At 45.3% G+C, this 22,766-nt stretch overlaps 1 protein-coding gene and 1 non-coding gene across 13 annotated transcripts in view; both read right to left on the bottom strand.

The window, feature by feature from the left end:
- LOC139277362 (focal adhesion kinase 1) overlaps nt 1-22,766 on the bottom strand; it is a 759,656-nt gene that overhangs the window by 462,203 nt on the left and 274,687 nt on the right. For 4 of the 12 annotated variants that reach the window (XM_070895729.1, XM_070895766.1, XM_070895749.1 and 1 more), the window contains exon 1: nt 3,001-3,164. The exons of 5 other annotated variants lie outside the window; for them this stretch is intronic. In XM_070895729.1, the coding sequence (XP_070751830.1) occupies nt 3,001-3,112 (112 nt within the window). In that variant the 5' untranslated portion in view covers nt 3,113-3,164. Of the gene's footprint in view, nt 1-3,000; nt 3,170-22,766 lie in introns of those variants that run through there. 3 more of the 12 variants (XM_070895739.1, XM_070895757.1, XM_070895836.1) reach the window with 2 other exon arrangements.
- trnav-cac (transfer RNA valine (anticodon CAC)) lies at nt 15,944-16,019 on the bottom strand. Its single transcript has one exon. It is a non-coding gene; the product is annotated as a tRNA-Val (tRNA).

Genomic DNA, 22,766 nt, shown 5'->3' with positions numbered 1-22,766 from the left:
CAGAGCATTTGGAAAGCAGTGACAGGATCGTCCAAGTCAGCATGGATTTATGAAAGGGAAATCATGCTTGACAAATCTTCTGGAATTTTTTGAGGATGTAACTAGTAGAGTGGACAAGGGAGAACCAGTGGATGTGGTGTATTTGGACTTTCAAAAGGCCTTTGACAAGGTCCCACACAAGAGATTAGTGTGCAAAATTAAAGCACATGGCATTGGGGGTAATGTATTGACGTGGATAAAGAACTGGTTGGCAGACAGGAAGCAAAGAGTAGGAATAAATGGGTCCTTTTCAGAATAGCAGGCAGTGACTAGTGGGGTACTGCAAGGTTCAGTGCTGGAACCCCAGCTATTTACAATATACATTAATGATTTAGACGAAGGAATTGAATGTAATATCTCCACTTTTGCAGATAACACTAAGCTGGGTGGCAGTGTGAGCTGTGAGGAGGATGCTCAGAGGCTGCAGGGTGACTTGGACAGGTCAGGTAAGTGGGCAAATGCATGGCAGATGCAGTGTAATGTGGATAAATATGAGGTTATCCACTTTGGTGAAAAAAAACAGGAAGGCAGAATATTATCTGAATGGTGACAGATTAGGAAAAGGATAATTGCAAAGAGATCTGGGTGTCATGGTTCATCAGTCATTGAAAGTTGGCATGCAGGTACAGCAGGCAGTGAAGGCGGCAAATGGCATGTTGGCCTTCATAGCAAGAGGATTTGAGTATAGATAGGGGCAGGGAGGTCTTAACTGCAGTTGTACAGGGCCTTGGTGAGGCCACATCTTGAATATTGTGTGCAGTTTTGGTCTCCTAATCTGAGGAAGACATTCTTGCTATTGAGGGAGTGCAGCGAAGGTTCACCAGACTGATTCCCGGGATGGCAGGACTGACATATGAAGAAAGACTGGATCGACTAGGCTTATATTCACTGGAATTTAGAAGAATAAGAGGGGATCTGAAAGAAACATATAAAATTCTGATGGTATTGGATAGGTTAGATGCAGGAAGAATGTTCCTGATGTTGGGGAAGTGCAGAACCAGGGATCACAGTCCAAGGATAAAGGGTAAGCCATTTAGGATCAAGGTGAGGAGAAACTTCTTCACTCAGAGAATTGTGAACCTGTGGAATTCTCCACCACAGAAAGTTGTTGAGGCCAGTTTGTTAGATATATTCAAAAGGGTGTTAGATGTGGCCCTTACGGCTAAAGAGATCAAGTGATATAGAGAGAAAGCAGGAATGGGGTACTGAGGGAATTATCAACCATGATCATATTGAAAGGTGATGCAGGCTCGAAGGGCCGAATAGCCTACTCCTGCACCTATTTTCTATGTTTCTATGTCCACTATACATCAATTCAAATGAGACTCCTCAGAAAACAGAGGGGCAGATAACAAGCAGCTACTGCACCTTCCTCCCTCCAGAAAAATAATATTTTATGTGGATGAAACAGCTGAGTGTTGTGTTCTTCAGTGAAGATAACCAAACATTACTGCCGCATTTGAGATTTTAAGAACAGATTTAAAGAGGTAAAAATGCCACCAATAAATTTTCAAATTCTCCCAAATAAAAAAAGATTCTCAGCAAAGGCGAGGAAGAACAGGATTTAGGGCCAAATTTTGGCCATGATTTGCATCAATTTTTTTTGGAGTAAGTTGTTTTTACTGGCGTAAGTAAAAATATGGCATTTTCCCCAAAAAATGTTTTAGTTTTTAGCACGATATTTTTTTAGTTCAGTTTTTTTTTCCCCAAAAGGGGGCGGTCCCAGACACTTACACCAGTTTTGCCCATTTATGTCACTTTGGCCAGCTAAAACTTACTCCCAATTGACTTAGGTCAGTGTATGTGGCCAGCTCTGAAAAACATTGCGGGCAGTTAAGAATTCGGTGCAGGTTAGTACATTTAAAGCACCCAAGACTTACAAAGCACTAAACAGAGCACAAAAATAAGCATTCAATAATAAAAAATACAAGGAAGCTGAGAGGACTTGCACCAAGACATACAAAGCACTAAATAAACCACAAAAAGTAATAAGTAATCAATCAATAACAAATAATAAAGTCCTACCTTTATGCCAGAATCAAGTTTTTTTTTAAAGTCTCCCCCCGCCCCAACCCCCCCGCACCCACCCCAATCAAAACTCTCTCACTAAACAAAGCACAACCATCAATAAATAAAAAATAAAACTGAAGTCCTATCTCGGCTCGGGAACTCAGCGGGCCGACCGGCCGGTGCGGGAGGCTACTTAGCCGGGGATAGGGTGTAACGAACATCGGGGTGTCCCTTCGGCCGGGGATAGGGGCTGCGGGCATTGGGTCCAGCTCACACCCCACAGGACACGCTGGGTGGGCAGGAGCTGCCGGCAGTGCTTTCTGCACTGGCCTGTTGCTCCTCTGCCCCCCACCCCCACCACCACTTCACTAGCTACGCCATGCTGGGACACCGGAGACTCGGCAGAGCAGGCAGGATGGGGCCACTTTTTTTCGGCCCCATTTCCAGCGCGCAAAGTCGCCACATTTAAGGTAAGTGCGCCGAAAAAAGGGGTTGGGGAAAATTGGGCCCATAGACCCTTCAATGTACTAAAACAGAGTAATATAGTGAATTTGGTTCCCTGATTGCCAAGATGCAAGATTCAATCTCAGCTATGCCATCAGCCAAAGAAATCAAGGAGAACAAAATATCTTTCTACATAACAGGGAGGAAAAGTCATGCCATCAACCTCTCAGTAGCTGGTTCAATTGGAAAACCCTCACAGCATATTGTCCTCATTGCTTGGGGTGTGCTGATTGGGGTGCAAGACAAAAATAACGTTCAAAAGAACTGACAAAATGTCGTCAAAATGATAATTTCACTCCAGTCACAACTTACAGCTGAACAAATATACACATTCAACTCACATCATAGAACTGAAGCTTGTACTAGCCAATTATTTTTTTAAACTGAGCAATGTTTTTTAACATTTCGTAAAAATCTTGACTCAAGTCCTTTGTAATACAGTAATACCTTCTGGATCGAGATGGTTTACTTCTACTTCATTTCTTGTTCGAGCACCCCAGCAAATACATGGTATGTAGAGTTCTGATGGGGAAGGAGGATCCTTCTCAGCAAGAATCATAGATAAAACTTAGAATAATCAACTTCACTTTTAAAAATAAATCCACAGGCCACTGAGCATTCTTCTTGTCGTGTTACATCCTTACAGTCAAACTATTCATAAACCAGCAAAAGATGAATCATTATAACCTGGAGCTTTTTAAACGTCATAGGTCGTATACTTCCTAGTTGTAGCACTGTCTGCATGTTTGACCACGACTTTACACAGTGCCTGAATTTGCACATCCCAAAGAGACTGCCTCCAGACGACAAACACATATTATTGGAGTTTAGTAAGTATTAGATTGCACCATGTGAGTTTTTGAAGAGCTGATTGGTTCGAACCCCACTAAAACAAACAGAAACGCAATACACAGGAACCCTCTGCCAAATACTATTCAATGAGGTGGGGCACTACAGAATGGAATGTTTAAGTGTCACTTTCCTTAACCCTTTCAGGACTTCAACAGCAGCACAACAAAATAAAACAAGGCAATTTGTTTTATTTGTTCAGCCCTAAAAACAATACATACTATTATTTCCCATTGGAAAACCACAGCATTTACATTAAAAGAATAGGACCGAAAAGGCCTGCAGTCAGTTCCAAAAATGAATGGAATGGAATTAATAAAACTTAATCACCTTCTCCTTCAAGTATTTACTGAATTAATCTTTAAATGTTTTCACATTATCTATCGCCACTGTGTCCCCGGGCAGTCGACAGACCCATTTACTCTTCTAAGCTTGAAACCACATCCACTGGATCTACAGTTTCTGGCAATATTAATCAGGGTTCAACTCATCTAAACAAAAAACAACTGGATGCTGGAAGTCTAAAACAGAAGAACAGAAAATTCTGGAAACACTCAAGCCAATCAGCATTTGTGGAGAGAACAGATGTTAAAGATACAGCGGTAGACACTTTCTGCACCACATTCTTAACTTCCTTGACAATGACTTTATATTCATCTCAATCTACCATGCTACCCATAGATTGATACTTTCGGAACACTTTTTGCCCTTATTCCCAGAATTACTTCTATTGTTACCCACATGGATCTTTTCTTCTGTTATCCTTCTTCCCTTATGGTCAGGGGCGGTGTTTGCTTTGCCGGGGGGGCTCCATTCAAAGGTTCAGTTTGGGTCATACATTTTAGTAGACAGTAAATCATACCAACTTATTCTGGTGTCAAATCAGCACACACAATTGTGAAAAGGCATGTCTGAAATAGGTAAGCATGTGCAAAATCAGAGACAGCTGATCGGTGTGACTAACATTTGAAGTGCAGTCCATAATCACGGCAAAATATCTTGTGCTACGGAGTTGTTTGACTTTAGCTTGAAGGATGCAAATTCCAATCAACTGAATCAAATTGTTCACAATATCCTTGCTCAGATAATGGTTCAAGATAGCTTTTGGGTCAGTCTACTGTTTAAAATAAATGTATTTGGTATGCAAATCCGAAACAAATACTAATTAAATTTTTTTGAAACAGGAAAAAATGTTTACTGGTGGAGGAGATTTCAAGCAACTGCACAAGGTTTTTAGCACAACATATGATGGAGGGCACACGGTCATTACAGCTTTAGCAGAACTTGTAAAAAAAAATACACAAAAAGACTGGTGTTTGGAATGCATTTTTGAAATAAAACAAAGTTCTGGAAATCTAAATTAAAAACAAAAATGCTGGAAATGCTCAGCAGCTTCCAGAATGAGAAAAGAGTGGGTAAAATTTTAGCCCGATGGTCTTGCACATCAAATGTTAAGTTTCAGAAAATTTGTTACAATTACTGAAAACAAAATACAGGCAACTCTCAATTATCTGTACACGGATCTAACGGAGAACCCGCTGCAACGGCACTTTTAAAAACTGTGATTCTGTTCCGTGTACAGCTGCACACGACCATTAAACCCATCCCACACACAGTCCTGCGCTGACACACAGCATTATCACTACACACACAGGAAGGGCTTTATGTTATAATAAAGTTGAATGCTGTCTCAACCTTAAAGGAATCCTTGAAGAGCCATCAAATTAACTCGGACCTGGACAGTCTGTCCGCTCATACTGCGACCCATCCTCACGTTATCAAATCGAAGGCATTGCTCCCAACCCTGCTCTTATAGATCATCACGCTGGAAGCAAGCTAAGAGGGGCATGAGATTGATCCAACTCTTTCTCCCTTCCTTGCCGTCTTCCATTTCCTGATCTTGGTGAATGTGCCCTTGTGCAGTCTTGGGTATCACTGAGGGTGCTGCCTCGGGGGTAAGTAAAGCCAACTCTCATTCGACATCCAGCGTTTGAAGCCTTTAGACTGGCCATTTTAAGAAAAAGTAGACACAGTATAACATGGGTCTCTTCACTTAATATTAAAATGAATAGGTGGACAATCCCATCCTGGAGTGCACAGAAGCAGAAAAGCATCAAAGTACTGTATAAATTTGGGACCCAAACTTTCTCGGCAAGTACGTGCACTCGCCCTAGTGGCAAAATAGTTTACCCGGAATAGCCCGATCCCCGAGGGCCCCAGATAATCGAGAGTTGCCTGTACATGAATGAAACCGACTCACCCTCTGTTGCCACAGTTACTGTTTTTGTATATTTAAACTATTACAAAATTGGTAGTGCCTGCATTACCTTTACCAAAGAGAAAGCCGGGAGGCAGCAAGTGCGAAAGGCTGTACGGATCACAACTGATTCAGGAACCTACTAAATCTGCGATTTTGGCACGTACCAGCATTCTTGTATTCTCTCTCACTTGAATCTTACCTAGAGGCCCAAATGCCCGCCTGCTCAATTTAATGTGTTTGTTTTCTAACCTCTTCACTTATCCACGGCATTCTAAAAATTGATTTAAAAAAAACAGAATATACTTATTCTGCAACTGTGCAATCTCCTTTTTAAAAATATTGAATTGTTAATCTACATTCCTGTGTGCAATTTCTCTCTCCACACGTTTCTAAAATCTGCCCTAATACAACCTCAATGTAGTTATAACTCTGAAAAGGGGATGTAGTGCTCAACACATGGAACAGTGGTTCCAATGGGCAGTGGGTTATTGGGCCCAAATTTCGAGCCGCGCCTAGAACGAGGCAGTCCCGACCTGGACGCCCGTTTTTCACGCCACAAAGTGCGCCTAAAAAAATCCTCCAGATTCTCCACCTTCCTGCAGGTCCTCGGCACGGCGCAGCAGGAGCTGTAGGGGGCGGAGCCAGGTCCCTGCGCTGAAAACAGTGCCGGGACCTCTGCACATGCGCGCTACAGTGGGCGCTACAGTGCAGTAGCTCCAGGCACCCAAAACTGTGTGGGAGGGGCCCGAAGCACGCAGCCCCTAGCCCTGGCCGAATGGCCTCACTGGGGCTGCGTGAATAAGGCTCCTCCCATGGCCAGCTCCTGCTTCCTCCCGACCCGACTCCCGCTTCCCGCCCCCCCGCCTCCAGACCGGACCCGACTCCCGCCCCCGTGGACCTGACTCCACCCCCACCCCCGACCGGACCTGACCGACCCGACTCCCGCTCCCCCCCCCCCCCCCCCCCCGCCGACCGGACCTGACCGACCCGACTCCCGCTCCCCCCCCCCCCGACTCCCGCTCCGGCTCCCGCTCCCCCCGGACTGGATCCGACCCAACTCCCGCCCCAATTCCCCCCCCCCCCCCCGGGACTGGATCCGACCTGACCTCCCTCCCCCCGACCTAACCTCTCTCTCCCCGACCCGAACCGACCTCCCTCCCACCACCTCCCCGACCCGACGCAACGCCACCTACCTGTAAATCTGGTGCTGGGGACGGGCCCGGCCCGTTCAGCCTCCCTCCCCCTTCTCCTTCCCCCCCCCCTTCTCCTTCTCCTTCCCCCTCCCCCCTTCCCCCTTCTCCTTCCCCCTCCCCCCTTCTCCTTGCCCCCCTCATCTCCTTTCTCCCCTTTATCCCCTTCTCCCCCCTCCCTTCCCCCTTCTCCCCCCTTTCTTCTCCCCCATCCCTCCCCCTGCTCTATTTCCCTATTTCCCTCTACCCCCCTCCTCGCTGTCAGAAACACAGACACTGACAGACAGAGAATGAGACACACACACAGACAGAGAGATAGAGACACTGACAGAGGCACACTGGGGGGGGGGGGGAGGGGGGGGCATCCCAGCACACTGTTGAAGGGCTCCCGGTGCTGCAGTCGGTAAGTAGAAAGTGTTTTATTTATTGATTTAAAAAAAAAATTATTTCTTATTAATTTTTTTTGATTGATTTATTGGTTGATTTATTGATGTATTTATCATTTATTATCGATGATGGCTCTTTATTTGTAAAACTGAAGTGTTTAATGTTTGTAAACTTCCCTTTAAACCCCCCCTCCCTATTCCCTACGCCTGATTTGTAACCTGCGCCTGATTTTCTAAAGTGTAGACAAGGTTTTTTCGAGCGTACAAAAATCTTCACTTACTCCATTCTAAGTTAGTTTGGAGTAAGTTTTCACTGACGAAACTTCGAAAATTCTGTTCCAAAGTGAAACTGTTCTAACTGACTAGAACTGGAGCAAACTAAATGACGAGAATTCCGATTTCTAAGATACTCCGTTCTACACCAGTTGCTCCTAAAAATCAAGAGCAAATCATGTGGAAACTTGGGGCCTTTGATTCTAGTGCTAATTCTCAATTTCAGCCCTGACATTGTAAACATATCCATCCAGAGAAGAGCAAAATAAACACAGAAAAAGTCTTAACCTGGGAACTTCAAAAAAATATTAAAAAGAGAGAAGTATTCTACAAATATTTCAGTAAAAAGAAAAATGTTAAATGTGAGGTAGGACCCCTGAGAAGAGGGGATAGTGAGTTGGTAGAGAATAAGCAGAACTTGACATGGAAACGTAATTAATTTGCTGCAGTTACCTGAACACCATCTGAGACAAAGGCTTAAAAAGCATATGACATGCACCCCTGGTGTCAGCAGTGTGGTCCAAGGAGATCAGAGAGTCTAAATGGGAGAAAATCCCTGAAAACATCTCCCCCCTCCAAAACCAAGTTTGCAGGATATAATTGTACACACAGTACCTTAGCCTCATGTGATTGCACTTGCCTGGTTCCATTTTTATCAATCTAATCGTAGCCAGAAAATCATCTGCAAAGGCTTCTCTTCCCACTCGCGCACGGAATCCCCGAAGGATCTATTCCTTGGCTCGCTCCTATTTCTTATCGAAATGCTGCCCCTTGGCAACATCATCCGAAAACACAGCATCAATTTCCACATGTACGCTGACGACACCCAGCTCTACCTCACCACCACTTCACTCAATCCCTCCATGGTCTCTAAATTGTCAAACTGCTTGTCCGCCATCCAGTACTGGATGAGCAGAAATTTTCTCCAATTAAATATGGAAAGACCAAAGCCATTGTCTTTGGTTCCCACTACAAACTGTGTTCCCTAGCCACCGACTCCATCCCTCTTCCTAGCATCTATCTGAGGCTGAACCAGACTGTTCGCAAGCTAGGTGTCATACTTGACCCTGAAATTAGCTTCCGCCCATATATCTGCTGCATAACTAAAACTGCCTATTTTCACCTCCGTAACATTGCACGACTCCGCCCCTGCCTCAGCAACCCTCATCCATGCCTGTTACCTCGAGCACTCCTGCCTGGCCTCCCACATTATACCCTATGTAAACTTGAGATCATCCAAAACTGAGCAGCCCATGTCCTAACTCGTACCAAGTGCTGCTCACCCATCACCCCTGTGCTCACTGACCTACCGTTAAACGATGCCTCAATTTCAACATTCTCATCCTAGTTTCCAAATCCCTCCATGGCCTCACCCTTCCCTATCTCTGTAATCTCCTTCAGCCTCACAACTCTTTCTCTCTCCTCTCCCTCCCTCCTCTCCTCCACCTCCACCCCCCCCCCCCACGCCCCACCCCCCCGCAGATGTCTGCACTCCTCAAATTCAGCCCTCAAACATCCCTGATTATAATTGCTCAACCACTGGTGGCCATGCCTTCAGCTGCCTCGGCCACAAGCGCTGGAACTCCCTCTCTAAATCTCTCCGCTTCTCTACCTCTCTTTCCTCCTTTCAGACGCTCCTGAAAACCCATCTCTCATCTGCTGTGGCTCGATGTCAAATTTATTTGTTTTGTCTTATAACACTCATGTGAAGTGCCTTGGAACGTGTTACTATGTTAAAGGCGCGATATAAATACAAGTTATTATCGTTGTAGCAGTCTCGTCTCTGAATGAGAAGGTTGTGGATTCAAGTCCCACTTCAGTAACTTGAGCGCATAACCTAGGCTGACACTTCAAGTGTAGTACTTACGGCATGCTGCACTGTCAGAGGTACCATCTTTCAAAAGAAATGTTAATCCGAGGCCCCGTCTACTCTGATTCCATCCCTCGCTCCAGCTGCTCACTCAGGTTGAAGCTGACCATAAGCAACATTGATGTCCTGCTCAAACTGGAACTGAATTTACAATCCACCAGCCGGCCCATCACTAAGATGGCCAATGTGCATATGTACAACACAAGTCTATCTTACTCCCATTGTACTGAAACCATTGCCTACACCTCTGTAACCTTCAGCATTTATTGCTTCAAGCTCATTTTCAGATTTCCAAGTTCCCTCTTAAACAAACCTCACCTCATCTTATCCTGAAGTACATTCCACTGTCCTATCACCCAATTGTCATCGACTCCACTGGCTCCCCACTGCCCAGCACCACAATTTCAGAACCGTCATATTCATTTACAATTCGCTACATGGTCTCACTCCAACCCACTTTTAGAAGCTCCTGTGCTCCATTCTACCAAGCCTGAACTGTGCATTTCCCCTCCCTCTGATCCACCAGTAATAAAGGTTTCAGCAACCACCACACTGCACTCTGGAAATCTTTACCTTAATCGTGACTTTCAAAAGTTTACAAGCCTACGTCATCAATAACAACTTCAACAGTTCCTCTAACATTCTCCCAATTGATGCTTGTTGTCTCATTTCTTTCCCCTCTTCAGACAAAACTTGGACATTTTTCTATGTTAAAGATGGTATCCAACTCTAAGTTATCATAACCATCATAATTATACGGCCTGAATAATTGAAAATAAATCCTCTCATCTTTTATGATAAATTGTTTTGAAATAATATAGGTCTATCATCAATGTTACTGCCCCCTCGCCCATACTCATTAATATCAATAAGTGGCGCAGCAATAAAACAAATGATATCATCATCATTACTCTATCGAGTACCACCAATGCTGCCTCCACAAGATCCTGCAAATCCATTGGCAGGATAGGCGCACCAATGTCAGTGTTCCAACTGTCACAGGACGGGAGAGTGGAGAGCATCAGTTCAAACTGTCACAGGAGAGAGAGTGGAGAGCACCAGTTCAAACTGTCAGGACGGGAGAGTGGAGAGCACCAGTTCAAACTGTCACAGGAGAGAGAGTGGAGAGCACCAGTTCAAACTGTCACAGGACGGAGAGTGGAGAGCATCAGTTCAAACTGTCACAGGACGGGAGAGTGGAGAGCACCAGTTCCAACTGTCACAGGACGGGAGAGTGGAGAGCACCAGTTCCAACTGTCACAGGACAGAGAGTGGAGAGCACCAGTTCCAACTGTCACAGGACGGGAGAGTGGAGAGCACCAGTTCCAACTGTCACAGGACGGGAGAGTGGAGAGCACCAGTTCCAACTGTCACAGGACGGAAGAGTGGAGAGCACCAGTTCAAACTGTCACAGGATGGGAGAGTGGAGAGCACCAGTTCCAACTGTCACAGGACGGGAGAGTGGAGCGCACCAGTTCCAACTGTCACAGGATGGGAGAGTGGAGAGCACCAGTTCCAACTGTCACAGGACAGAGAGTGGAGAGCACCAGTTCCAACTGTCACAGGACGGGAGAGTGGAGAGCATCAGTTCCAACTGTCACAGGACGGGAGAGTGGAGAGCACCAGTTCAAACTGTCACAGGACGGGAGAGTGGAGAGCACCAGTTCAAACTGTCACAGGATGGAGAGTGGAGAGCATCAGTTCCAACTGTCACAGGACGGGAGAGTGGAGAGCACCAGTTCCAACTGTCACAGGACAGAGAGTGGAGAGCACCAGTTCCAACTGTCACAGGACGGGAGAGTGGAGAGCACCAGTTCCAACTGTCACAGGACGGGAGAGTGGAGAGCACCAGTTCCAACTGTCACAGGACGGAAGAGTGGAGAGCACCAGTTCAAACTGTCACAGGATGGGAGAGTGGAGAGCACCAGTTCCAACTGTCACAGGACGGGAGAGTGGAGCGCACCAGTTCCAACTGTCACAGGATGGGAGAGTGGAGAGCACCAGTTCCAACTGTCACAGGACAGAGAGTGGAGAGCACCAGTTCCAACTGTCACAGGACGGGAGAGTGGAGAGCACCAGTTCCAACTGTCACAGGACAGAGAGTGGAGAGCACCAGTTCCAACTGTCACAGGACGGGAGAGTGGAGAGCACCAGTTCCAACTGTCACAGGACGGGAGAGTGGAGAGCATCAGTTCCAACTGTCACAGGACGGGAGAGTGGAGAGCACCAGTTCCAACTGTCACAGGACGGGAGAGTGGAGAGCACCAGTTCCAACTGTCACAGGACGGGAGAGTGGAGAGCATCAGTTCCAACTGTCACAGGACGGAAGAGTGGAGAGCACCAGTTCAAACTGTCACAGGACGGGAGAGTGGAGAGCACCAGTTCAAACTGTCACAGGATGGAGAGTGGAGAGCATCAGTTCCAACTGTCACAGGATGGAGAGTGGAGAGCATCAGTTCCAACTGTCACAGGACAGGAGAGTGGAGAGCACCAGTTCCAACTGTCACAGGACAGGAGAGTGGAGAGCACCAGTTCCAACTGTCACAGGACAGAGAGTGGAGAGCACCAGTTCCAACTGTCACAGGACAGGAGAGTGGAGAGCACCAGTTCCAACTGTCACAGGAGCATCCAGTCGTGCCCCGGTAACTGCCCTCAAAGGAAGTGGAGTGTGGGAAATTGCACTCCGCTTCCATTGAGAGGTGGTAAGGCCAATTCTGTGGCGGGAGCAGGACTTCCACGCTGGGGGCTAATATTCCCTGCCCCAGAAGGTTACCGCCCCCAAGATGGGAGGCTGTGCGGGGAGGCAGAGGGAAGTGGAGGGGAGACGGGGGCGGGGGATGGAGGGGAGAGTGGTGGAGGTGGGGGGTGGAGAAACTGAGGGCAGGGGACAGGAGGAGCCACATTGCAGCGGAGGTCTGGGGGGGGGGCGAAGTGTGTTGGAGGGGTGGGTCTGGGGGTTCTGTGCCTCGGTGCGGGGAGTGTTCGGAGTGGGGTGGACGGGTTGACTGTGCAGATGGCGGTTGGTGGATGTGGTGTGGTTGGCGTCGCAGGGGGTGGCTCCGGGGTGGCCGGGGCTGGGGGCTCGACATCCGGGGGTGTTCGGCATTTGGGAAGGATTCTGACGGGACGGGTCGAGTTGGGTGCGGGGGGAGTGTTCCCGGTGTTGGGTGGGTCCGGAGCCGGTGGGGGGTGCAGGGTCTTGGGATGGGGGGTGGGCCGTTTGGGGCTGGGATTGGGAGAGACTTCTTCACTCGGGGAGTTGTTGGCCTGTGGGGTTCACTGCCGCAGAGAGTTGTTGATGCCAGTTCATTGGATGTGTTCGGGAGGGAGTTGGATGTGGTCATTGCGGCTGGGGGGGTCGGGGGGGTGTGGAGGGGGCGTGGGGGGGAGGTGCTAGGGTGGGTGATCAGCCATGATCTTGTTGAATGGCGGTGCAGGCTTGAAGGGCCAAATGGCCTACTCCTGCACCTATTTTCTATGTTTCTATGTTCTCGCTCAGGCCACATCCCCAGCACCAAAGCACTGACCACGCTCGATCAGCTCCGTTGGACGGACCACATTGTCCATATGCCCGATACGAGACTCCCAAAACAAGTACTCTACTCAGAGCTTCAACATATTCAGGCTAAAACATTTTTGTTAATACAGGATAACAGAAAATGCTGGAAATACTCGGGCCGGGCACCATCAAGAAACAGAGTTAACATTTCAGGTTGGTAACCTTTCGTCCAAACTAGAAAATGTTACAGATGTAACCAATTTTAAGCAAGTACAAAGGCAGGGAAAAGGGGGGGGTGGGGTGGGAAGAAAGAACAGAAGGGAAGGTCTGTGATGGGGTGGAAAGCTGGAATGATGAAATGACAAAAGAGATGATGGTGCAGAAGGGGATGGTAATGGAATAAGTTAAGTAACACAAGATTGGTCCAGGGGAGCTAGAAACAGCAACAGCAGAAACATTAGCGACTGATAGCAGCGCAGGCCAAGTACAGCAGGAGCAGCAAGGTCGGGGAAAAGGAGCGGCAAGAGTTCGTAGAAGGACATGATCGGGGCCCAGGAGAGGCGAGAGTTCGGGGCCCAAAAGAGCCGAGGGCCCAGGGGCAGCACGGGCCAGTCCACACTGCGATATGTGCACACGCTAGGTCCGTGCCGCAGAGCTGGTCTCCAGTCGTTTTAGGTAAACCTTGCCACTGGACCAAGACCGAGCTCTGTCAAGCCCGTGTGGTGGCTGGTGTGCAATGGCCACCACACGTTAAAAAAATCCACACACAGGCATCTGCCACCTTTCAGGATCTGGATCTGGAATATTAGGTCCTTCATTGAAACACCTGTGAACTCATGCCTTTTCGGCGTGGAAGCAAGTCATCCCCGTCTCAAGAGAATGCCTATGATGAATTATACAGGCCTTTTAAGAGGCATGTCTACCTGGTAACAGCTGGTGCAAAGTCACCCTAATTCAGCTACTTCAGATATCCCACGAAACATCCTGGAAAAGAGTTGACAACATTTTCTTTTCCATTAAAATTTTAAAAATACTGTTCGATAAATCAAGACTGGGATTTAAAGGCAAGGCATTCGAAGGCATCACCACCATAACTAACCAGTATATACGGAGACAATCGGAGAGTCAGAATTCAAATAGACACCAAGTTTTAATTAAGGCTGTGTTAAGTAATAATAATAACTTCATGGTGGGGCGGGCAATAATCAAGGGAATAATGGAGGCATGTGAAAAAGGAACGGCAGTAGTTATGGGGGATTTTAACCTACATATCGATTGGTCAAATCAAATCGCAGGGGGTAGCCTGGAGGAGGACTTCATCGAATGCATACGGGATTGTTTCTTAGAACAGTATGTAACAGAGCCTACAAGGGAGCAAGCCATTTTGGATCTGGTCCTGTGTAACGAGACAGGAAAAATAAACGATCTCCTCATAAAAGATCCTCTCGGAATGAGTGATCACAATATGGTTGAATTTATAATACAGATTGAGGATGAGGAAAGTTGTGTCAGAAACGAGCGTACTATGCTTAAACAAAGGGGACTACAGTGGGATGAGGGCAGAGTTGGCTAAAGTAGACTGGAAACAAGGACTAAACGGTGGCACAATTGAGGAACAGTGGAGGACTTTTAAGGAGCACTTTCATAGTGCACAACAAAAATATATTCCAGTGAAAAAGAAGGACGGCAAGAGAAGAGATAACCAGCCGTGGATAACCAAGGAAATAAAGGAAAGTATCAAATCAAAGACCAATGCGTATAAGGTGGCCAAGGTTAGTGGGAAACTAGAGGATTGGGAAAATTTTAAGCAACAGCAAAGAATGACTAAAAAAGCAATAAAGAAAGGAAAGATAGATTATGAAGGTAAACTTGTGCAAAACATAAAAACGGATAGCAAAAGCTTTTACAGATATATAAAACGGAAAAGAGTGACGAAAGTAAATGTTGGTCCCTTAGAAGATGAAAAGGGGGATTTAATAATGGGAAATGTGGAAATGGCTGAGACCTTAAACAATTATTTTGCTTCCGTCTTCACAGTGGAAGACACAAAAACCATGCCAAAAATTGCTGGTCACAGGAATGTGGGAAGGGAGGACCTTGAGATGATCACCATCACTAGGGAGGTAGTGCTGGACAGACAAATGGGACTGAAGGTAGACAAGTCCCCTGGTCCTGATGAAATGCATCCCAGGATATTAAAAGAGATGGCGGAAGTTATAGCAGATGCATTTGTTATAATCTACCAAAATTCTCTGGACTCTGGGGAGGTACCAGCGGATTGGAAAGCAGCTAATGTAACGCCTCTGTTTAAAAAAGGGGGCAGGCAAAAGGCAGGTAACTATAGGCCGGTTAGTTTAACATCTGTAGTGGGGAAAATGCTTGAAACTATCATTAAGGAAGAAATAGCGGGACATCTGGATAGAAATAGTGCAATCAAGCAGACGCAGCATGGATTCATGAAAGGGAAATCATGTTTAACTAACTTACTGGAATTCTTTGAGGATATAACGAGCATGGTTGATAGAGGTGTACCGATGGATGTGGTGTATTTAGATTTCCAAAAGGCATTCGATAAGATGCCACACAAAAGGTTACTGCAGAAGATAAAGGTACGCGGAGTCAGAGGAAATGTATTAGCATGGATAGAGAATTGGCTGGCGAACAGAAAGCAGAGTCGGGATAAATGGGTCCTTTTCCGGTTGGAAATCAGTGGTTAGTGGTGTGCCACAGGGATCAGTACTGGGACCACAACTGTTTATAATATACATAGATGACCTAGAAGAGGGGACAGAGTGCAGTGCAACAAAATTTGCAGATGACACTAAGATTAGTGGGAAAGCAGGTTGTGTAGAGGACTCAGAGAGGCTGCAAGGAGATTTGGATAGGTTAAGCGAATGGGCTAAGGTTTGGCAGATGGAATACAATGTCGGAAAGTGTGAGGTCATCCACCTTGGGAAAAAAAAACAGTAAAAGGGAATATTATTTGAATGGGGAGAAATTACAACATGCTGTGGTGCAGAGGGACCTGGGGGTCCTTGTGCATGAAACTCTTTTGGAGTATAATGTTTCCACCCGGGCTCGAACCGGGGACTTTTCGCATGTGAGGCGAACGTGATAACCGCTACACTACAGTTGAAGCGTAATGTTTCTACCCAGGATCGAACCAGGGACCTTTTGCGTGTAAAGCAAACGTGATAACCACTACATCCCAAAAGGTTAGTTTGCAGGTGCAGCAGGTAATCAGGAAGGCGAATGGAATGTTGGCCTTCATTGCGAAAGGGATGGAGTACAAAAGCAGGAAGGTGTTGCTGCAACTGTATAAGGTAAGGCCGCACCTGGAGTACTGCGTGCAGTTTTGGTCACCTTACTTAAGGAAGGATATACTAGCTTTGGAAGGGGTACAGAGACGATTCACTAGGCTGATTCCAGAAATGAGGGGGTTAACTTATGATGATAGATTGAGTAGACTGGGTCTTTACTCCTTGGAGTTCAGAAGGATGAGGGGTGATCTTATAGAAACATTTAAAATCATGAAAGGGATAGGCAAGATAGAGGCAGAGAGGTTGTTTCCATTGGTGGGGGAGACTAGAACTAGGGGGCACAGCCTCAAAATACGGAGGAGCCAATTTAAAACCGAGTTGAGAAAGAATTTCTTCTCCCAGAAGGTTGTGAATCTGTGGAATTCTCTGCCCAAGGAAGCAGTTGAGGCTGGCTCATTGAATGTTTTCAAGTCAAAGGTAGATAGATTTTTAAGCAATAAGGGAATTAAGGGTTACGGGGAGAGGGCGGGTAAGTGGAGCTGAGTCCACGATCAGATCAGCCATTATCTTATTGACTGGCGGAGCAGACTCGAGGGGCTAGATGGCCTACTCCTGTTCCTAATTCTTATGTTCTTATTAAGTAACTTGTCAAGATTAGCAATCCAAATAATGCACTGATTGTGCTTTCCCCGGGTGGAGGACAGCTTTTTGGCACAAGGAGGAATTAAGTGCCATAAACTGCTGCACTGTTGAGGATGCTATCTACTTAACAACAAACAGCATAAGCATATTGTGACTTGGTGCTGATGAGAGCTACCACTGAATGTTAAAATAAAAGGGTTTGTTCCCTGCTATAATCCTTCACTCACTCCAGAATATTATTTTTGCTTAATTTTGATCAAAAGACAAATGGACATCAAATTCAGCCGAGTGAGGAATATGTTAAAAAGTCATGAAAAAAATAAACTTGATTCATCTGAGGGGGTCAGGGAGGAATTTTCCCAAGTATCTTTCCCTTTTTTTTGCCTCTCCCAGGAGATTTCATGACTGTGGAGAGCAAGAAGAGATTGGTCATGATGCTTCAGCTATCATGAGTGTGGGGCAGGCTTGATGGGAAATCTGTTCTTTATCTGCCTGTCATTTTCCTAAGTTCATAAATAGCAGAGTCAGCATAGTTTTATGAAAGGGAAATCATGTCTGATAAATTTGCTGGAGCTCTTTGAAACATAGAAACATAGAAAATAGGTGCAGGAGTAAGCCCATTCAGCCCTTCGAGCCTGCACCGCCATTCAATGAGTTCATGGCTGAACATGCAACTTCAGTACCCCATTCCTGCTGTCTCGCCATACTCCTTGATCCCCCTAGTAGTAAGGACTACATCTAACTCCTTTTAGAATATATTTAGTGAATTGGCCTCAACAACTTCCTGTGGTAGAGAATTCCACAGGTTCACCACTCTCTGGGTAAAGAAGTTTCTCCTCATCTCGGTCCTAATGAGGATGTAATGAACAGGATGGATTAGGGGGAACCAGTGGATGTGGTATATTTGGATTTCCAGAAGGCATTCGCTAAGGTGCCACGTAAGAGGTTACTGCACAAGGTAAAAGCTCACGGAGTTGGTGGCAATATATTAGAGGATTAGCTAACTAACAAAAAGTCAGGATAAATGGGCCATTTTCCGATTGGCAAACAGTGACTAGTGGGGTGCCGCAGGGATTGGTGCTGGGTCCTCAACTATTTACAATCTATATTAATGACTTGGTTGAATGTAGCCAAGTTTGCTGATGATACAAAGATGGGTGGGAAAGCAAATTGTGAGGAGGACACAAAAAATCTGCAAAGGGATAATAGACAGGCTAAGTGAGTGGGCAAAAATTTGGCAGATGGAGTATAATGTGGGAAAATGTGAGGTTATCCACTTTGGCAGAAATAATAGAAAAGCAAATTATAATTTAAATGGAGAAAAATTGCCAAGTGCTGCAGTACAGAGGGACCTGGGGGTCCTTGTGTACGAAACACAAAAAGTTAGTATGCATGTACAGCAAGTAACCAGGAAGGCAAATGGAATGTTGACCTTTATTGCAAGGGGGATAGAGTATCAAAGCAGAGAAGTCCTGCTACAACTGTACAGAGTATTGGTGAGGCCACACCGAGAGTACTGCGTACAGTTTTAGTCTCCGTATTTAAGGAAGGATATACTTGCATTGGAGGCTGTGCAGAGAAGGCTCACTAGGTTGATTCTGGAGATGAGTGGGTTGACTTATGAGGATAGGTTGAGCCTATAGTCATTGGAGTTCAGAAGAGTGAGAGGTGATCTTATCGAAACATATAAGATAATGAGGGGGCTCGACAAGGTGGATGCAGAGAGGATATTTCCACATAAGGGAAACTAAAACGAGGGGACATAGTCTCAGAATAAGGGGCCGCCCATTCAAAACTGAGATGAGGAGGAATTTCTTCTCTCAGAGGGTTGTAAATCTATGGAATTCTCTGCCTCAGAGAGCTGTGGAAGCTGGGTCATTGAATATATTTAAGGCGGCAATCGACAGATTTTTGAGCGATAAGGGAATAAAGGGTTATGGGGAGCGGGCAGGGAAGTGGAGCAGAGTCCATGATCAGATCAGCCATGATCGTATTAAATGGCAGAGCAGACTCGAGGGGCTGTATTGCCTACTCCTGCTCCTATTTATTATGTTCTTATGAAGTGTGAGGTAATGCACTTGGAGAGAGCTCATAAGGAAAGGGTATACACATTAAACGGTAGGCCACTTAGAAGTGCAGATGAACAAAGGGATCTTGGAGTGCTTGTCTACAGATCCCTGAAAGTAGCAGGCCAGGTGAATAAGGTGGTTAAGAAAGCCAAATGGCCTGCTGCTGCTTCTTATGTTCTTATGAATCGAGATAGGGTGTGAATGATGGAATAATTACCAGCTGCCATGGGAAATAGAGAGATAGAGAAATACACAAGATCGGGGGCGGGGTTTAAAAAAAGGGGGAAAGGGAAAATATTGTCAGAAGTTAAGGTCTGAAATTGTTGAACTCGATGTTGAATCCAGAAGGCTGTAAAGTGCCTAAACGAGTTGTTGCTGCAGTGGAGTGCCTGAAATTGTCACAGTGTCAAGGAGGGGGAACTGTTTTTCCTGCGTCTGACTGCAATCAATGAATCCTTGCTAGAAAGTGAACCTATACCTGTTTTGAGTAAGAAGGTACGCATCGGTTGTAATGCTGAACCCCAGACGAGTAACCTTGCAACATTGTGTCTGTTCACGCATGAAAAATAACCAGATTGGTATCTGTGAAATCACATTATGAATCACAAACTTTGGTGGGGTGGCAATTTTGGAGGGAGTGAGTCATAAAGAGTCTTGTATATTTCAATCTTTTGAAACATTATTTAAATTCTAAAGCGGCGCATGAAAAACAAATTGAATAAATTCTGAAATAAAACAGAAACTGTTAGAAATACACAGCAGGTTCATCAGCATCTGTAAAAACCAAGGTACAGTTTAACATTTCAAGTAAGGATCCTTCATTGTTACGAAGAGCCCACACCCAGAGCATTAATCTGTTTTTTCTCTTCATAGATGCTGATAGACTGGTTATGTATTTCCAACAGATTTTTGATTTATTTCAGATTTCCAACATTTGTGCTTTCTTGTTTATTGGTACCTAATAGATCCTGTAACCATGTTATATTCTGTGCAGCATATTTTAGGCCCATGAATCTCACTTTAGTTAATTATAAATTCTGTTTGATATGTTGGTATCAAAAATACTTGCCACTTCCCTGAAAAATTGTTTAAACTCTATCGTCAGCAGTGCAGGCTGAGAGCAGTTATTGAGCCCGATTATAGAAACATAGAAAATAGGTGCAGGAGTAGGCCATTCGGCCCTTCGAGCCTGCACCGCCATTCAATGAGTTCATGGCTGAACATTATGAGCTGAGAAAACAATGAATTCAAACTTAAGTACAGCTCTTTAAGTTTTTTCTCTTCATGGATGCTTATTCAGGGGCCTCGTGATCAGAGTCAGCAACGCCTCCAAATCAACATGTCACGCACTCACTCACCATTTAAATGCACACAAAATCGAAATGATTGCTATAAACATAAAGTTATTGTCGTAAATTACCTTTAGAATAAGGACACTGACAATGACAGTAACTCTTTTATATGGCTCAGAGATTTGGACCATGTACAGTAGACACCTCAAGTCTCTGGAGAAATACCACCAATGATGTCGCCGCAAGATTCTACAAATGCCCTGGGAGGACAAACGCACAAACATTAGCGCCCTCGTCCAGGCCAACATCCCCAGCATTGAAGCACTGACCACACTTGATCAGCTCCACTGGGCAGGCCACATAGTTCGCATGCCCAAAGCAAGCGCTCTGCGGTGACGGTGGTGGTGCTGGTGCTGCTGATGATACCTTCAGGTTTTACAGCACTATCACCTCTGCTACCCTTGTTTCACCCTGGCCGTACTCCACATACTCACAAGATAATGCCAAAAATAGACAGAAATGTTACTTAAGAAACAAAGATATTACATAATGTCAACAAGTAGCTGGCAGCAAGCTTAAAGTGGTAATTCAATCTTTTCATTCAGCAGGAATTCCACTTCAGTTTTGCTGTTTGTTTTACACATCCTTTCAACTCAATGCCAGCCATTTAGTTATCCAATATATATTATTATACCACATAATACACATATTACTTCCTTTCTGATGGAAAACAAGCCCATCATTTTTACATCACAACAGCCACTAGAGTGGTAGGGCAGATCAGCACATCGGGTAACCAAAACTCCATGCCACAAATAAACAGAATACTGATTTCTGCTTCAAATTTCCTACATAGTAACTTTAAGCTTCTAACTGGATAATCATGGATAGGTGTCCAGGGTAGAAAAAGAAACTCAGCCTCTTTTTCACACTTTCTGAAAGTCAGTTACAAAGAGCCAGAGCTCATGGTACTGTTTGTTGAGCCAATTTTGCTGAGCTGAGATGGGAGTTGGCCAACGTGGGTTTGAAACGGTTACTTGATGGTAAATCAATGTCATAGCAGTAGGATGCATTCAAGGAGGTGATATTGAGGGTAAAGAGCAAGTATGCAAAAATGGGAGGAAAAGCAATGGGTGAGGAGACACAAAAAAATCTGCAAAAGGAAATAGACAGGATAAGTGAGTGGGCAAAAATTTGGCAGATGGAGTATAATGTTGGAAAGTGCGAGGTCATGCACTTTGGCAGAAAAGAATCAAAGAGCAAGTTATTATTTAAATGGAGAAAGATTGCAAAGTGCTGCAGTACAACGGGACCTGGGGGGTACTTGTGCATGAAACACAAAAGGATAGTATGCAGGTACAACAAGTGATCAGGAAGGCCAATGGCATCTTGACCTTTATTGCAAAGGGGATGGAGTATAAAAGCAGGGAAGTCTTGCTACAGCTATACAAGATATTGGTAAGGCTACACCTGGAATACTGCGTGCAGTTTTGGTTTCCATATTTACAAAAGGATATACTTGCTTTGGAGGCAGTTTAGAGAAGGTTCACGAGGTTGATTCCGGGTATGAGTGGGTTGACTTATGAGGAAAGGTTGAGTAGGTTGGGCCTCTGCTCATTGAAATTCAGAAGAATGAGAGGTGATCTTATCGAAACGTATAAGATTATGAGGGAGCTTGACAAGGTGGATGCAGAGAGGATGTTTCCATTGATGGGGGAGACTAGAACTAGAGGGCATGATCTTAGAATAAGGGGCCGCCCATTTAAAACAGAGATGAGGAGTAATTTCTTCTCAGAGGTTGTAAATCTGTGGAATTTGCTGCCTCAGAGAGCTGTGGAAGGCTGGGACATTGAATAAATTTAAGACAGAAATAGAGAGTTTCTTAAATGATAAGGGGATAAGGGGCGGGGAACTGAAGCTGAGTCCATGATCAGATCAGCCATGATCTTATTGAATGGTGGAGCAGGCTCGAGGGGCCGTATGGCCTACTCCTGTTCCTATTTCGTATATTCTTATGTTCCCTTTAAGAAAAAGGATGGGACCAACAAATCTAGAGCCTCCTGGATGTCAAGGGACAAACAGGGTAAGATAAAGAAAAAAAGTGAAGCTTATGACAGATAGAGAACTCAATACTGCAGAAACTCTAGAGGAGTATTAGAAGTGCAGGGGTGCAATTAAAAAAGATATCAGGAAGGCAAAGAGAGTGCATGAAAGAATGTTGGCAAGTAAAATCAGGGAAAACCCAAAGATGTTTTATAAATACATTAAGAGCAAGAAGATAACTCGAGAAAGAGTGGGGCCTATTAAGAGACCAGAAAGGAAATGTGTGTGTGCAGGGAGAAGACATGGGTATGATTCGTAATGAATACTTTGCATCTGTTTTCACAAAAGAGGGGCGATGCAGACTTTGCAATGAGGGAGGAGTGTGAAATATTAGACGAGACAAACAGTGAGAAAGGAATTATTAAGGGGCTTAGCAGCTTTGAAAGTATCCCAGGCTGTTAAGAGAAGCAAAAAAGGAAATAGCAGAGGCTCTGACCATCATTTTCCAATCCTCTCTGGCTCATCATAGACAGTCGCTCGTATCAAGGAAGACTTGCTTTCACTCTTAACATGAGTTATT

The sequence above is a fragment of the Pristiophorus japonicus genome, chromosome 1 (assembly GCF_044704955.1).
Source record: "Pristiophorus japonicus isolate sPriJap1 chromosome 1, sPriJap1.hap1, whole genome shotgun sequence".
Lineage (NCBI taxonomy): Eukaryota > Metazoa > Chordata > Chondrichthyes > Pristiophoridae > Pristiophorus > Pristiophorus japonicus.
The sequence above is the reverse complement of the archived record's forward strand: the minus strand, read 5'-3'. Positions and strand labels throughout refer to the sequence as shown.